Here is a 17,155-nt window from a genome sequence, read left to right as displayed (position 1 = left end):
GTCAAAAATGAGACTGGAAACCCAGACCTGGTTTGCTCACTTCTCTTCCTCAGAACTTAGCTTTTCCCCTTCTGAAGTATAGGTTCCAGAATGGGGCAAGGTGGTCAGGGTAAGGGAGCTGGACTGAGGCATCCAGAGCAGGATGCTTGAATTTCTAGGCTACTCAACCCAAGAAGTGCTTCAGGCTCTGTCCTGCTTATAGAGAGCATTGATTCCTTAACAAAAGTTTACTGAGCACCTACTATATAAGCATAGGGTGTGTATAAAAACTAAGACACAACCTGTGCCCTCAAGAGATGATCTTCTTGAGAGTGGATGCTAGTTAGACACCATAAGTAACACATACTAAATGCTCTAATTCATGGGTAAAGTCAGGATTCAGTGCAAGAAATGAACACCATTCTAAGTGCTTTATGCAGAAGGATATTTAATACTGGTGATATGGACTGAATTGTGTCCCCCTGAAATTCACATACCTAAGCTCTACCCTTCAATGTGAATATTTTTGGAAAGAGGGTTTTTTAGGAAGTAATTAAGATTAAATGAGATCATAAAAGTGGAGTCCTAATCTGATAGGATTGGTGACTTTATGAGAAGAGGGAGGGACTTCCCTGGTGGTCGCCTAAGATTCCATGCTCCAATTCAGGGGGCCTGGGTTTGATCCTTGGACAGGGAACTAGATCCCACATTCCACTTCTTAAGAGTTTGCATGCTGCATCTAAAGATCCTGCATGCTGCAACGAAGATCAAAGATCCATCCTGCCACAACTAAGATCCAATGCAGCCAAATAAATAAAAATAATACATAATTTTTTTAAAAAAGACAAGAAGATTTTTTTCTCTCTTCTACAGGTATGTGCCAAGGAAAGCCATGTGAGCACACAGCAAGAAGACACCATCTGCAAGCCAGGAAGAGAGCCCTCACCAAAACCCAACTGTGCTGGCTCCCTGATCTCAGACTTCCAGCCTCCAGAAGGGAAACAATAAATTCCTATTTTTTAAGCCGTTTGCTCTATGGCATTTTGTTACGGTGGCCAAAGCAGACTAAGATGACAGGGAATTAGAGCTTGCAAAATTGTGAGAGGGACGGGAGGAGCAGACTTTCTAATGTAGCCATAGAAATGAGCCTCCAATAGGAGCAGTCTCCTCTGCCAGAATTAGGTAAGGAGAATCACAATGAAGCTGCCACTGGAACTGAGGTCACAGATACACCTCTATAGCCTCAGGGCCCCATAGGAATAGATTCCAGGCTGCTACTGTCATCAAGAGACTGAATGAGGTGTTGTTGCTGGAAAAAAACCAATCTCTAGGACTTTGCCAGCAGAAATAGCTAGAGCAGCAAGAACATGGCCTTATCACCTTATCTCCCTTCCACGTTCCAAGTCTTGAATGAATGCATTTTGCATCCAGAAGTCTAGCTGCAAGGGAGGCTCAGGGTTTTGGCTTTCCAACCTCTGCAGTATAGGAAGGTACCTAGAAGAAGGTGAGAATGGATGCTAAGGGCCAGTCCATCTTGTCCACAATGGGGCAAGTGCGGGAGAAATTACTGCTGGAAAGATACTTCAGGGTCAGATTTTGAAAGGTGATTGAATGGGTCTGCCATTTGCCATGGGGGACAGAGCAAGCCTGGGCAGCTGCCAAGATTAACCAGGGCTCTGAAAGCTAATTGATTGGTCTGGAAAACAGAGAGCTCTAGAGCATGCATAAGAATCAATTGGGAGGAATTCCTTGGGGGTCCATTGGTTAGGACTCTGTGCTCTCACTGCCAAGGGCCCAGAATTCAATCCCTGGTTAGGGAACTAAAATTCCACAATCACTTGGGGATTATAATTAGGAGGGCCCAGGAATCTGTATTTCTAATAGGCAGATCCTGCCTGGGCGCCCTTCTCCCATTGACTCTAATGGGTCCATCCTATAGAGTCCTATGAGCTCTAAAAAGTTTCGATTTGTGGGGGCCACACGCTGAACTGGACTTCCCTGATCGCTCAGACGGTAAAGAATCTGCCTGCAATGCAGGAGACCCAGGTTTGATTCCTGGTTTGGGAAGATCCCCTGGAGAAGAGAATGGCTACCCACTCCAGTATTCTTGCCTGGGAAATCCATGGACAGAGGAGCCTCGCGGACTACAGTCCACAGGGTCACAAAGACTCGGACATACTGAGCGACTATCACTTTCTTTTTCCTCTTCTTCCTGAGAGTTAGCCCTGAATTTTGGATGCTTGAACCCTGAAAAATACCAATGATGTGAGTGTGCAGGGGACTGAGTCCAGGGATCTAACCCCCCACCCCTTGGAGATTCCCTGGCAGTCCAGTGGTTAGGGCTCCATGCTTCCACTTCAGGGGGCAGGGGTTTGATCCCTGGTTGGGGAACTTAAGATCCCACAGGCCCATAGCACAGACCAAACAAAACGAAACAAAACCAACCCCTCTCCCCAACTGAGGAGGACCAGGTAGTCAGTCAAAAACCTGCACAAACATTTCCTGGGATTGTGACTTACTTTGATCTCTACTTCCATCTGGAAGTGGTGTCTAGGACTCCTGGGACCCTATTCCCATTGCAGAGGCTCCTTTAGAGAGCTCTTACACCTCAAGGAATTTAAGGACCTGACAGAAGAAGAGCAAAGTGAAAAGGAGGGGTGAGGAGGGGAGGAGGGAGGTGGCACTACCATCTAGAATGGCCTTGAGTCTCCCCTCAAACCCAGGGGTGTCCACAGCCCACGCTGGGCTTCAACACAAACGAATTCACTCCAGTAGATTTTCCTTTTCTTTTTCTAGTTCTTACTTTCCACTCCAGGCCCCCAAACCCCGCCCTGTTCCGAGGGAAAGGCCACAACAGATGAAGCAGCGGTGGCCTCCTCCTGTCAGCACCCCCAGCCCCACATCTCTGGGGAGGGAGGTCAACTCAAGCCAGAGCAGGGCTGAGTCTGTGAGGCCAGGCTGCCTGGACTGAGGGGCTTTCCTCCTTCCTGGGGGTCCCCTCCCACACCCAGCTCCTTTAGAAGCATCTGCAGCCCTGCTCAGCCAGGGTCCCCGGGGATGGGGGGCGGCCTTGCTCCTCCCGGCTGGTTCTTCTAGGACAGAAACAGGCTTTCAGGCTCGGGGAGGGAGTCAGGCCTCCTCATCCCCCAAGTTATCACCACAAAGCAAAGTCCAGGGAAGGAGGGGGAGGGACAGGCCTGGGGCTGGGGTGTGGGTTGGAGAGCCAGGTCCTTGCTAGTAAATCAATGTTGGTTTCCCAGATGGAGCTGCAGCCGCTTTGATTTCTCAAGTTGCCCCCCCCTCCCCCTCTGCTCCCCTCACCCCCAGCTCCATGGTTTCAATTCCTCCCTGAAAAGCAGTGGGGCCTCCTTTCAAACCAGCCCAGCTCCTCCAACTCCCAACAACAGCTTAAGTTACAGGAAAGAGAAAGGGGAGGGGGGCGAGGTGGCCCAGCCTGGAGGAGAAGGAGAGAAATTCTGGGAGAAGGGAAGGGGACAAGGGAGAGAAGGAAGAAGAAAGAAAGGAAGAAAGAAAAAGTGAGGGGAGAGCAAGTTAGGAGACGGGGTGCCGTCCTAGGAAAGGAAAGGTATGCTCTGCAGGCCCAGGAGGGGAGCCCCCAACCCAGAAGCAATTTTGTCTCAGTTCTCCTTCCCCAGTGAGCACCCCCATAGTCATCCCCTCTGAGGGCCCCTCCGCATCTACAAGTCAATGATTCAGGCTCCCCCATTCCGCTCCTCTTGACATTCAGTTCTAGAAGTCTCCAGGAGAAAACTTATCTGTCTCATTCAGTCCCAGGGACACTTATTTCCTGGGCCAAGAAGGCAGAGTCACCCCCAAGAACCTCGCTAACCAAACTCAGCACTGCTTTTTTTCAGCTTGTTTTTTCCCCTGTCTGCTCTTAGCAGCCCACACGGTGCTTTTGCTTGGCCGAGGCCTGGGCTAATTAAAGTCCTTAATTAATACATCATCTGTTATATCTGTTTAATCCTTTTATGGCCCATTTTGCCATCCAGAGAGCTTGGGGGAAGAGTGCTGGAGAGATAAAGGGGATAAGAGCTATACTCTGCCAATTCTCCACCCGCCTCTGTCCCCAGAGCTGAGCAGCCTGGGAACTTGGCAGGGGGGAGGCTGAAGTGCACTGAAGGTGATCTACAAGTGGGGGTTCCAGGAGTCCTAGACCTCCTGATTATTCTGTGCCTGAAGGGCTGGTTCTCTGAGAACTAAATGGAGGATGGAGTTCAGGGAGAGGGAATTTGGTATCTCACCGGAAGGTGGATTCTAGGCTCAGGGAAGAAAAGGAAGATACTGGAAGAGCAGAGGAATACCTTGTAAGTTGAAGATGAGGGTAGCCAAGTAGAGTCTCTGAAGACTCAAATCTGTTTTTCACCAGGCATCCAGAACCTACCCCACTGAGAACAGAGTATTTTTAAAAAATATTTATTGGGCTACACTGGGTCTTAGTTCCAGCCTCAGGATCTTCACTGTGCATTCTCAGGGCTCAGCCTCTGAGAATGAGCCCTCATTCTCAGGGCTCAGCCTCAGTCCTCCCCCTCCTGAATGGATACACACACCCCTTCCCTTCAGGGTGGAGGGACCTCAGTGCTTCTGAAGGGAAAGAATACTGACCTAATGACCGGGGTTGAGGAAACAAAGGGAGGACTCCTAACTCTGCTAGGTGGGACGATTTCTCTGTAAGCAAGGAGACAGGGACACACGCAATTTCCAGGACTCTTCTTGGCAAAATGAAAGGTCAGAAGGAATTCCCTGACAGTCCAGTGGTTAGGATTCTGTGCTTTCACTGCTGAGGGCCCAGGTTCAATCCCTGGTCACGAAACTAAGATCCCATAAGCCTGGCTGTGTTGTAAGAGTGGGCAGACCCCTCCTCCCCACCCAGCCACCCAGGTTTCCTTAGCTGGGAGAAGTTCCCTGTGCTCTCAGTATCCCTGTGGTGTGTTGGCTATTGTTGACTGGCTCCAGCACACGAGCCTTTCACCTTGTCCAGGAGGCACCTAGTAAGGACAGCTGTGATAATCCCAAAGTATTATTTTCACAGCCTCCTACATCTGGCCCAAAGGTAAAATCAGTAGATTTTCTTTTTTTTTTTTTTAATAATCCCCTCATGCAGATGAGGCAGTTGATGCTAAGGAAGGAAAATGTCTTGCCTGAGGTCACTCAATGAGCCCCAGAGCAGGCTTCTTTCCTCTCGACCAGCTATTTATTCTGCTCTCCTGTCGACTTGAGACTTCTGCTCCCATTGAATGGAGTGGGTGGCATCTTTCCAGTGGGCACTCAACAATTATCCTAGATACCAGATTTGTAAGCCAAGAGATAATTGACAGTAGTGTCCCAGGGTTTGGGGCAGAAGTCGCAGCAGCATTGGAAGCAACGTGGGCTTCCAGTCTATTGCGGAAGCCCCAGACCAACCAGAAATATTTCTCAGGAAGGAAAATCAGCCCAATTTTCTGCAGACCATCACCCCTTAGACTTTAAGTCCCTGAACCTGCAGCCTAGGTCTCTGCAGACTTAGTCTACCTTGCCTATAGTAGATGCTCAATAATTTGTTGGATTAAAATAATAGCTATTACTTACCAAGCTTTTTGCCTAGCATTAGGTCAAGCAAGGGCCATTATCTATCTCATTTCAGTCTCACAACTGAAACAATGTAAATAAAAAAATTCTGACTTGAGGCTCTCAAGACCCAGGAAAAACAAGCCAGGCACATTCTTCTGTTGACTAGAATGTCTCCTGGCCCCACTGCTCCTTCTCTGTCTCCCTCTTCCACAGCCCATGGTCCTTAAATGCTGATGCCCCCAAAACTTGAGTCTTCCCATTCAATCCCCTTTCCCTAGGTGATCTTAGCTGCTCTCATAGCTTGAGCTATAGCTAAAGGTACTAGATCTAAATCCATCAAGAGCTCCTTCCAAGCCCCTGGGTTAGAATGTGTGGGTGTGCTCAGTCACTTCAGTCATATCTGATTCTTTGCGACCCCATGGACTGTAGCCCACCAGGCTCCTCTGTCCATGGGATTTTCCAGGCAAGAATACTGGAGTGGGTTGCCATCTCCTTCTCCAGGGGATCTTCCCAACCCAGGAATTGAACCTCAGTCTCTTGCTTCTCCAGCATTGGCAGGCAGATTATTTACCATTGCACGACCTGGAAAGCCCTGTGTTAGAATAGTCACCTTCTATTGAACATACAATCTTCTTTTGAACATAATATAGGCTTGACCTGGCTTGACTATGCTCATTATCTTCCTGTCCCTGCATTTCCTATCCTGGTTAATGACATCAGGTCATCTAAATCAGAATCATTGGTTGGGCTCCTCCCTCACTCTCTTTTCATCTATACTGCCTCAGCTCAGTTCACGCTTTCAGCATCTCTTGCCTGATCTCTTATGATCTATTGCTAACTAGAATCTCTGACTTAGCTGACTCAAATCATGCTCCATCTAACTGTCCAAATATACCATCTAAAACTTTAGAGGGAAAAAACATTTTGCTTCCCTAAATATGCCAGTGCATCTCTATCTCCAGGAGTCCAGATTGTGTGCACAGTATCTCAGGTCTTGCCTTATTTAAAACCTCCTCTGCTGCTACTCTCCCAGGTGTACATGGGTCTCTAACAGGACAAAAGTACTTGTACACTTGTGCCCCCTGCCCAGTCCATCCATTTCACCACATTACACCCTTGCACGTGCTATTCCCTCTGTCTGAAATGCCTATCCCTACCTTGAGATTATAAGGTCATATTTCTACGTCTAGCACCTAACACTTCGTCTGCAAGGCCCTGAAGGTGTGACACCTGCTGACCTCCCTTTGTTTCATCCTGTTTAACTCCTCACTCCAACCACAGAGGCCTCCTAGCGCCACCGCCTTTCCCTTTGTAGCACTGAATCCTGTGGTCATTTTACATTCATTTAAGTGACTTTGATGATTGTGAATCTCTCCCACAACTTCCCACTCCTCTGCCCTCTCCAATTCAAATTCCCTTCCCAATTATGCTTCCCACTATATAAGTTGCTATATTATCACATTTTATACATGGTAATGTATATATATCATTCTTCCCTGGTGGCTCAGACAGTAAAGAGTCTGCCTGCAATGCGGAGACCTGGTTTAGATCCCTGGGTTAGGAAGATCCCCTGGAGAAGGGAATGGCTACCCACTCCAATATTCTGGCCTGGAGAACCCCATGACCAGAGGAGCCTGGCGGGCTACAGTCCGTGGGGTCACAAACAGTCACTCAGGACACGACTGAGTGACTTTCACTTTCACTAATGTGTACATTACAACGCTACTCTCAGTTCTTCCCACCCTCTCCTTCCCCTGCTGTGTCCACAAGTCTAGTTCTCTATGTCTGTGTCTCTATTCTTGCCTTGCAAAATAGGCTCATCAGTAGCATTTTCCTAGATTTCATATATATATATATGTGTTAATATACGATATCTGTTTTTCTTCTTTCGACTTATTTTACTCTTAATGACAAGCTCTAGGTTCAACCACCTCAATTCAACTCTTCAAGGGCAGGGATGCTGCCGTTTTCCTCTGTCTTGGCCACAACCTCTACCACAGTGGTTTAAAATCGGAAAACTCAGTAAAAGTGTGATGCATACAGAAAGGTTGATTGTATGAATGAATGTCTTTCATTTCTTTTTTCTTTTTGCAGCTTCAGCTCCCACTTTGCCTTGGGGGTGGAAGGGATAACTGTCACTCAAGCCTGGCCCTAGGGTAGGAAAACAGGTTTGTCATGGAAGGAAATTGAAGATGCTGCATTTCTATTGGAGATTTACTCTCAATTTCCTATCAGACTGTGAGCTCTTCCTGAGTGGAGTGGAGGAGTGTGCCTTACTAATTTTTTTTTTCACTGTTCAGCTCAGAGGCTTGGTACCAGCTCTAGATGTCCTAGGGGTAGAGTAAGAGGGGAGATTTGAAGGCACAGCACCTTGGGCTTAGTTTGGGCCCCACAGGGCAAGACAGCACAATTTTCCCATCCCTAGACTGCTCTGGGGTGAAGGTGGACTTGTGGGTGAAATGAAAATAAAACAGAAGAGCTAAGGCATAGCCTCCCTGATTTTGAAGGAACTCTTTCTTCCGAAAGCTGTGAAAAGTCAACCTCTCCAGGAAATGATAAGGCCAATTTTCATGTTGTAAAGAACCTGAAAATCCGTACTTCATTCAACCAAGGAGGGGAAAAAAATTGAATCCTATCAAACCTGGATCCATTGTTTGTATCTATGACTGAGAATTTTCTTTCCTTTTTCCTAATTTCTCCTTTTTTTTTCCTTTTAGGTTTCTTTTTGTTGTTGTTTGGTTTTTTGTCTTGTTTTTAAAGCAATCCTTTTCTAGATTGAATTAGGAAACAACTCGCCAGGCTGGGAGGATTTGGACCATATAGAGAAGAGAAGGAGATTTTCTAAACTCAAGTTTCTTTCCTCTTTTTAAGTACCTCCCTCCCCTAACTGAGAAACAATAGAAATAATTGATCCATCATCCAACACCAGGCCCAGGAGATTTACATGCAAATTCCCCCTCTCGGCCCCAGAACTCCCTCCCCACCAAACTTAAAATCCAAGAATGAAGAAAAAAGAAGAAAACCTTTCTAAACCAACCGGAACCCTGCTGGCCACTGCCTTCCACCCCCTAGTCAGGTGAGAGAAGTGTGTGTGTGGTGTGTGTGTGTGTGTGTGTGTGTTGCGGGGGGGGGGGGGGCGCAATTCAACCACCACAACCCCCAGCCTCCTTCCTCGCCACACACACCACCCCTTTCTGGTGTGGAATCACTTAAGATTTGGGTAAAACTCCCCTCTCTCCCAGGAGACCATATCTGGAAGCTTTTAGGGGGCGGAGGCAGAGGTGGAGAGAGAGGAGGAAAATTCCCCCAAACGGCCTAAAAGAGCCATCTCTTCCCTGAAAACTGCTCGTCATCCCCCACCCCCCACCATTAACCTCCGATTAAGACCTCCTCGTTATGGCAACTAAACTTTACTTTGCATAATTAAGATTTGCCTCGGAAGAAAGGGGAGGGAGAAGCCGCAGCTCTAGGCCATTCTCCTTCATCTCACTCCCTCCCACCCCCGCCCCAACCCTCCGGCTCAGGGCCTCAGAGTTCCTGAGTTTTCTCACTTTGAGGTGCCACCGAACACAAAGAACCATAATGGGCTCCTTTGTGCTCGCTACGGGGCAATTACGCCCCGGAGTCCAGGCCCCTTTAAGAGCCTCTTAAAGAGACAAGCTCTCATTTTTCAGAGGGTTATTTAAGAGTGCATGTAGAGGGAGAAGCGAGGCAAACTCCTAGAGGTCTACATATAGGGCGACGTGAAACTTTTGTCTGGATGCCATGAAAATGGGCTGAGAGAAGCGTCTTTGTAAACTGTTAGCTTAATTAAAAAAAAAAAATCTCTCCCTTAAACAATATTTTTTTTCAAATTTGAGATTTTTTTTTTTTTACTTGTTCTGAAAAATTGGACTGAAATAAGTGGGGTTCGAGGAGCAGGCGCGGAGGCACGGATTTAAAGAGGCTCTACCCCTAGAGCTCCGTGGCCCCGGGAAGAAGAGTGATCCAGGGCTGAGTGACGCGGGCCTCCGCAGTTCTGAGGAACGTGTGTCTCCGAATCTCGCCGCCGAGACTCCAGAGAAATCCCGTGTTGGGCAAAAAGCCCTTAATATAATAATAGCTTGTCTCTTTAAAAAGCAAAAGGAGGGGGGGAAAGTTTTGTTGGCATCTGGTTTCTGATCTCATTATGTTGTGGTTGACCAATCCAGCCCTCGGGGCTGGTCCTCGGGTTTAAATCTCATTGGCCGAGAGAACATTTTGGGATGGTGCTTAGAGCTCGACGGGGCGGTTTCAAGGATCCCTTTTTTGGGGGGCTGAGGAGAGGGCGGGGCCGCCGGCGGGGGCCCCCTTGAAACCGACTAATTGGGATCGGAGAGGCCGAGGTGAGGGCTGGAGGAAGGCACAAAGGAGTCGCTGGGCGGAGAAGGGAGGGGAGAGGCGAGAGGAGGAGGAAGAGGAGGAGAGAGGGCAAGCCGCGCGCGGTGTCTCCAGCGGCTCAGTCCGACCTCGGCGAGCTAGCGGGCAGGCGCGCCGCCCCCCTCCCCCGCCCGGCCTCCCCAACTCGGCAGCCGCGAGCAAAGTTTGCAAAGAGGAGCGGGAGGCGGCGGCCGCGGCGAGGAGGCGGCGGGGAAGGCGCGCGGTCTCCGGGCTGGGGGCGGGGGCGGGGGGGCGCCCGGGAGCCGAGTGGGGGGCGGCGGCCAGCATGCGGCCCCGCAGCGCCCTGCCCCGCCTGTTGCTGCCGCTGCTGCTACTGCCCGCCGCCGGGCCGGCCCAATTCCACGGAGAGAAGGGCATATCCATCCCGGACCACGGCTTCTGCCAGCCCATCTCCATCCCGTTGTGCACGGACATCGCCTACAACCAGACCATCATGCCCAACCTTCTGGGCCACACGAACCAAGAGGACGCCGGACTGGAGGTGCACCAGTTCTACCCGTTGGTAAAGGTGCAGTGCTCGCCCGAACTGCGCTTCTTCCTGTGCTCGATGTACGCACCCGTGTGCACCGTGCTGGAGCAGGCCATCCCGCCGTGCCGCTCCATCTGCGAGCGCGCGCGCCAGGGCTGCGAGGCGCTCATGAACAAGTTCGGTTTCCAGTGGCCGGAGCGCCTGCGCTGCGAGCACTTCCCTCGCCACGGCGCGGAGCAGATCTGCGTGGGCCAGAACCACTCGGAGGACGGCGCGCCAGCGCTTCTTACCACCGCGCCGCCGCCCGGCCTGCAGCCGGGTGCGGGGGGCACCCCGGGCGGCCCGGGAGGCGGCGGCTCGCCCCCGCGCTATGCCACGCTGGAGCACCCGTTCCACTGTCCGCGCGTCCTCAAGGTGCCGTCCTATCTCAGCTACAAGTTCCTGGGCGAGCGCGACTGCGCGGCTCCCTGTGAGCCGGCGCGGCCGGATGGCTCCATGTTCTTCTCACAGGAGGAGACGCGCTTTGCGCGCCTCTGGATCCTCACCTGGTCCGTGCTGTGCTGCGCCTCCACCTTCTTCACCGTCACCACGTACCTGGTGGACATGCAGCGCTTCCGCTACCCCGAGCGGCCCATCATCTTTCTGTCCGGCTGCTACACTATGGTGTCGGTGGCCTACATCGCGGGTTTCGTGCTCCAGGAGCGCGTGGTGTGTAACGAGCGCTTCTCCGAGGACGGCTACCGCACGGTGGTGCAGGGCACCAAGAAGGAGGGCTGCACCATCCTCTTCATGATGCTCTACTTCTTCAGCATGGCCAGTTCCATCTGGTGGGTCATCTTGTCGCTCACCTGGTTCCTGGCGGCCGGCATGAAGTGGGGCCACGAGGCCATCGAGGCCAACTCGCAGTACTTTCACCTGGCCGCGTGGGCCGTGCCCGCCGTCAAGACCATCACGATCCTGGCTATGGGCCAGATCGACGGCGACCTGCTGAGCGGCGTGTGCTTCGTGGGCCTCAATAGCCTGGACCCGTTGCGGGGCTTCGTGCTGGCGCCGCTCTTCGTGTACCTGTTCATAGGCACGTCCTTCCTCCTGGCCGGCTTCGTGTCCCTCTTCCGCATCCGTACCATCATGAAACACGACGGTACCAAGACGGAGAAGCTGGAGCGGCTGATGGTGCGCATCGGCGTCTTCTCGGTGCTCTACACGGTGCCAGCCACCATCGTCATCGCCTGCTACTTCTACGAGCAGGCCTTCCGAGAGCACTGGGAGCGCTCGTGGGTGAGCCAGCACTGCAAGAGCCTGGCCATCCCGTGCCCGGCGCACTACACGCCGCGCATGTCTCCCGACTTCACCGTCTACATGATCAAATACCTCATGACGCTCATCGTGGGCATCACGTCGGGCTTCTGGATCTGGTCCGGCAAGACGCTGCACTCGTGGAGGAAGTTCTACACCCGTCTCACCAACAGCCGGCACGGCGAGACCACCGTGTGAGCCCGGCGCTTATGCGCCGCGTCCCCGGCCGGGCCCGCACCGCGCGCTCACCGCCCGCGGGGAGGGGGTGGGGCGGGCGCTCCTACAGACTCCTTATTTTATTTTTTTAAATAAAGAACAATCGAAACCATTTCTTTTTTAGGTCGCTTTTTAAAGAAAACTCTGCCCAACAGCCCCACCAGGTTTGTAATTAAAACTGTAAATAGTCTTTGTAAATTTAATTATATATTTTGTATTTAAAAGAAAAAAAGGGGGGAGGGCGAGGGCGCCAGGGCCTGAGGAGTAGGGGGTGGGGGGTCTGAGGGGTTCTCTCCTTTCTTCAGGGCCCTTTCAAACACCATCCCTGGTTTGACAGGGCCGGGCCTGCTGGAAGAGGTGTTGGCTCTGAGGAGTTGGCACATTCAACTTCTCAAGCCAAATTTGTGAGCTTTCTCACTGACGCTGGGCCTATGGAAGCTGTTGGATAGTTTTGAACAAGACTTGGATTCATTTTGATTTCCCATTCCCCCTTTCTCTCCTCACTTGTGCTGTCTCCTTCACTCAGTCTTTGGAAACCTCCCAACGGAGATGAAGACGTGGAGGGAAAAAAAAAAATCTAACCCGAACCGACGGGTGGGGTGGTGGGGAGAGGGCGGAGATCGAGTGAGGAATGGCCTCCACACACCCCCATCCCAGGCCCACCCCCCTGCTGGCAGGAAGATCTTTCTCTTCTGACTTTTCTTCTTTTCAACTGGCTGCCGGGAGCTCTTGGAGTGGGCAGAAAGTGCTTTGTGATGTGTGTTTTGAAACAACCCCCCACCCCCACCCCACTAGGTTGAGTACGGATCCTGACTGCCTCCATTTTTAGGGGGAGCATCATCAAGTTTTCAGATGTAGAGGTCTGGAGATACCTTGCATCTCTGTCCTTTCCCCTGCTGTCTACTCCACGCCTGCTCTTTCCCCCACGCCTGCTCTTTCCCCCACTCCCGCCCCCAACTGAATGTCTCCTCTGGCATCCAGGTTAGCCGTTTGTGGGTGGTTTGTGTGGTCCGTGTGGGTTTTTGTTTTTTTTTTTTGTTTGTTTGTTTTTCAAAAAGCAATAAAATGGGTTGGGTTGGAGGGAGGGAACGGATGGACGGGCTGGTGGGATTTTTAGTTTTTCTTTGACAAAGACTAGTTTCTTTTCAAACTTGCCCAGAAAAGGGAGGGGATGGGAGAAGTGGGTATCTTTGCTTTGGACACAGGCTCTGGGCAGGCTCTTTGTGACTGTGGGGATGGGGTTGAGTGTTTACATGACATTCTCTATCACAAGATTGATAGAATGTTTATAACAGATGTTTTCTGTCTTCCCCTTATACCCCCCCAAATAAAAGTCAAGACTTTTCTTAAAGTATCATTCATGCTGGTATGAGAACTGCAGTTTCCAATACACATCATTTCCCTCAACCAAATATTTGAAGTATTTTAGAATTTTAATTCCAATGGATTGATTTGAAGACCAAGGGGTGGGGTGAAACAAGTTTGCCCCCATAACTCAACTTTTCACCATCTCCTGTGTCTTGATAATAGTGCAAATTAAAAGCTAATAATCATCATAATAAAGTGCATTTAATTATCTTCTAGAGATCTAGCCCTTTAATTGTATTTAACAGGGTTGTAACATTTTATTAGTTTAACCAAACCACACCTCCTCCTTCCATCTCCCCCTGACCTGGTTGGTTGGGGCTAGGATGGAGAAGAGGTTCCCAGTTCCCATCTTGCTTTTTTAGCTAAATGGTGGTAGGGAAAATGGTGCCTTAACACCCTTTGTTGGCAGTATTTGGGACAAGGGAGAAAGTAAGTTAGAACCCCTAGTTCGAAGTGTTGGCGTGTGTTAGTTTATGTTGGGGGAGGGGATCTGGAAATGTTTGATGGTAATTGAACACGTATGTGGGGCTTTGTTTGGAATTGAATGAAGCCTGGGGATTTCAGAAAACCCCCCTTCCCAAAATATATAACCCTCCCCTAGATGATTTGTAGCAGTGGCCCATGTTATAAGTTAAAACTAGACGTTTCTCAAATGATGATATGTGTGAAGTTCCAATGGGGAGTTACCTTCCACTATCAAAGAAGCAGGCCAGGGAGGTGGCACCACCCTGTAGCTCCATTTGTTGCAAGATTCTAAAGGAACCCCACAAAGGCTGCAGGAAAGAGTTAAATTACAAACAAATTGTGAGCGCCTCTCCCGGAAAGAATGGCCAAAGCTTGCGAAAGGGGGGATGGGGGGAGGGTGGTTTCCAGTGGCTGAGCTGGAGCCCAGTGGGAAGAGGAGTGCTGGTCTTTGCTGAAGATTTGGGAAAAGCCTCCTCTGCCTCCCAGACCCCAGACCCCTGTACCCTGGGTACACTTGTCGGTGGGCCCTCATGCTGAGGGCAGGAGGGGATGGTAGACTAGCAATAATTACCTTTTTCTTTCCGGAGCCCGGTGGGAGGGAGTGAATTTTGGTAAAGATCCTTCTCAACCCTCCTGCCTCAAAGTCTGCCAACGGAGGGAAAAGAACCTGAGAAAACTGGAAAAATAGGTTTTACAGCTAGGGAGAGGATAGATAATAAGATAATTGCCTCGCTAGGAAAGGATATCTCTCTTAGATGCCCTCCCCTTCTCCAGAGGGGTAGCCGAAGACTGAATTACCTTAGGGAAAGTGGGGAACTTTCTCTCTGGCTGCTCTCCTTGGTCTAATGAAACAACTCTTACAGTAAGGGTGTAGAGCAGGGGTCCCCAACCTCCAGGATCTAATGCCTGATGGTTTGAGGTGGAGCTGCTGGAATAATAATAGAAATAAAGTGCACCATAAATCTCTTGTGCTCAGATCATCCCCAAACCATCCCCCATCCCACCCTGGTCCATGGAAAACTTGTCTTCCATGAAAACTGTTCCCTGGTGCCACAAAGCTTGGGGACTGCTGGTGTACAGGATTTAGGGGACAAAGTGCCATGGAGAAGAGACCCATAAGTGAACCGCTTGAGCTCACTGCCACTGCTGGAGAAGGATCTGTCTCCAGTCCCTAGCTGGGAAAACCTAGTTAAACTCATGAGCCCCAGGTCTGCTTTAGCAGATTTCTGGGTCGCCCTCAACCCCTTGTGAGTGGGTTGGTATTGCCCTCCCTCTGGAAGAGGGCAGCTTTGTCTGGTGGAGGATCAAGGGCCAAGTAAGAAAGCCCTTCACCTGAGGCCCCCAGGCCTGGGCAGGTGTCAGACCACAGAGGCTTTCTACCTGCCCTCCTTCCCACACCCCTCCCACAAAGCAGCAACTGTGCTTGGTCCTCCAGCTCCCCTGCTTCACTGATGAGACTCCCCCCATCACAGACTCCCCTCCTAAAGACGATTCCTTTCCCTGCAAATTCTTTGTCCTTTAAAGTGCCCCAGAAAAGAACACTTAAGGTTTTCCAAGACAAAATTCTTCTGAACATCCTCAGAGAGTGAGGATCAGTGGAATCTGTAATTTAGATCATTCCAAAAAGCTCTCCAAGAGGGTGTTGAGATCCTAGACTTGAGCTGGATTCTGGAATTGGGGAGATGCTGTCCCAGGGTGCCCTGGGGAACATGTCTGGGGGAGCAGAGCCCAAGTTCCTACCATTTCCAAGGCATTGTCCCTTTGGTAAACTCATTACTCACTGTAGTAGGTCCCTTCCTTCTCCGGACATAGTCTCCTCACCTTGAAATAAATCTTAAACTTCCGCTGACTCCTCTGAGAAACTGCAGTATCTTTGGACATTCTCCTGGTAAAAAATGGCCAGACTTTGGTGAAAACAATTTTGCATGTATCAATAATCTCAGATATGCAGATGACACCACCCTTACTGGCAGAAAGTGAAGAGGAACTAAAAATCCTCTTGATGAAAGTGAAAGAGGAGAGTGAAAAAGTTGGCTTAAAGCTCAACATTCAGAAAATGAAGATCATGGCATCTGGTCCCATCACTTCGTGGCCAATAGATGGGGAAACAGTGGAAACAGTGTCAGACTTTATTTTTCTGGGCTCCAAAATCACTGCAGATGGTAATTGCAGTCATGAAATTAAAAGACACTTACTCCTTGGAAGGAAAGTTATGACCAACCTAGAGAGCATATTGAAAAGCAGAGATATTACTTTGCCAAAAAAGGTCCATCTAGTCAAGGCTATGGTTTTTCCAGTAGTCATGTATGGATGTGAGAGTTGGACTGTGAAGAAAGGTGAGCGCCGAAGAATTGATGCTTTTGAACTGTGTTGTTGGAAAAGACTCTTGAGAGTCCCTTGGACTGCAAGGAGATCCAACCAGTCCATCCTAAAGGAGAGCAGTCCTGGGTGCTCATTGGAAGGACTGATGTTGAAGCTGAAACTCCAATACTTTGGCCACCTCATGCGAAGAGTTGACTCATTGGAAAAGACCTTGATGCTGGGAGGGATTGGGGCCAGGAGGAGAAGGGGACGACAGAGGATGAGATGGCTGGATGGCATCACTGATTCAATGGACATGAGTTTGAGTGAACTCCAGGAGTTGGTGATGGACAGGGAGGTCTGGCGTGCTGTGATTCATGGGGTCACAAAGAGTCGGACATGACTGAGCAACTGAACTGAACTGATAGACGGTGTATGGTCTGTCTATCTGTGCACGTCTCCTCCCCCATCTTGCCCCCAAGCTGATTTTTCAATCCCTGGTTAGACATTATCCAGTCTTTATCACTGGGGCAGCCTTCACATCAGACCCCAGTGTCCCCCTTTCCATCTGTAATTCCCTCTGCTATGGAAAAGGGGGGCTCTGGACGGCAAACCATCAGATCTACAAAACCAGGAACACCCCCAAGCCAGATTATTCTCTAGATCCTGTCTCTCCTGCAGGTATCAAGATGAAGCACAATGTAATAAACATATAAGACTTTTATAGTTGAGGGAGAAAAGGAGAAAGAGACAGATGTGTATAGGGAGTTACAGGCGTTGGCACGACACAGTGCCAGCTGTGAGCCCTTGTGGATGTCTCCTAACCTCTGAGACTCAGTCCTCATCTGTTAAAAAGGTGATAGTACCTGTCTGGCAAGGTCGTGGTGAAGATTGGGTCAGATGATGCATGTAAAGAGCTAACATTGTAGAAGCTCGATAAATTGTGGCAATCTTCTATACTTAGGATAAATTCCTAAAAATGGAATCACTGGATCAAAGGACGTGCATCTCTTGAGGGCTTTTGGACTCACAGTTACAGGTAGTTTTAACAAAATAGAATGATTTCCTGTG

General features: G+C 50.0%; 1 protein-coding gene across 1 annotated transcript; it reads left to right on the top strand.

Annotated features, from left to right (window-relative positions):
* Positions 1-9,915: 9,915 nt before the first annotated feature.
* On the top strand, positions 9,916-13,533 carry FZD2 (frizzled class receptor 2). Its single transcript, XM_045164787.1, has one exon. It carries the CDS (start codon positions 10,235-10,237, stop codon positions 11,930-11,932), a length of 1,698 nt encoding a protein of 565 aa, XP_045020722.1. The 5' UTR covers positions 9,916-10,234; the 3' UTR covers positions 11,933-13,533.
* Positions 13,534-17,155: the final 3,622 nt, after the last annotated feature.

Source organism: Bubalus bubalis, chromosome 3 (assembly GCF_019923935.1).
Source record: "Bubalus bubalis isolate 160015118507 breed Murrah chromosome 3, NDDB_SH_1, whole genome shotgun sequence".
Taxonomy (NCBI): Eukaryota; Metazoa; Chordata; class Mammalia; order Artiodactyla; family Bovidae; genus Bubalus; species Bubalus bubalis.
Note: the sequence above shows the minus strand (reverse complement) of the source record. Positions and strands in the feature narration are given on the sequence as shown.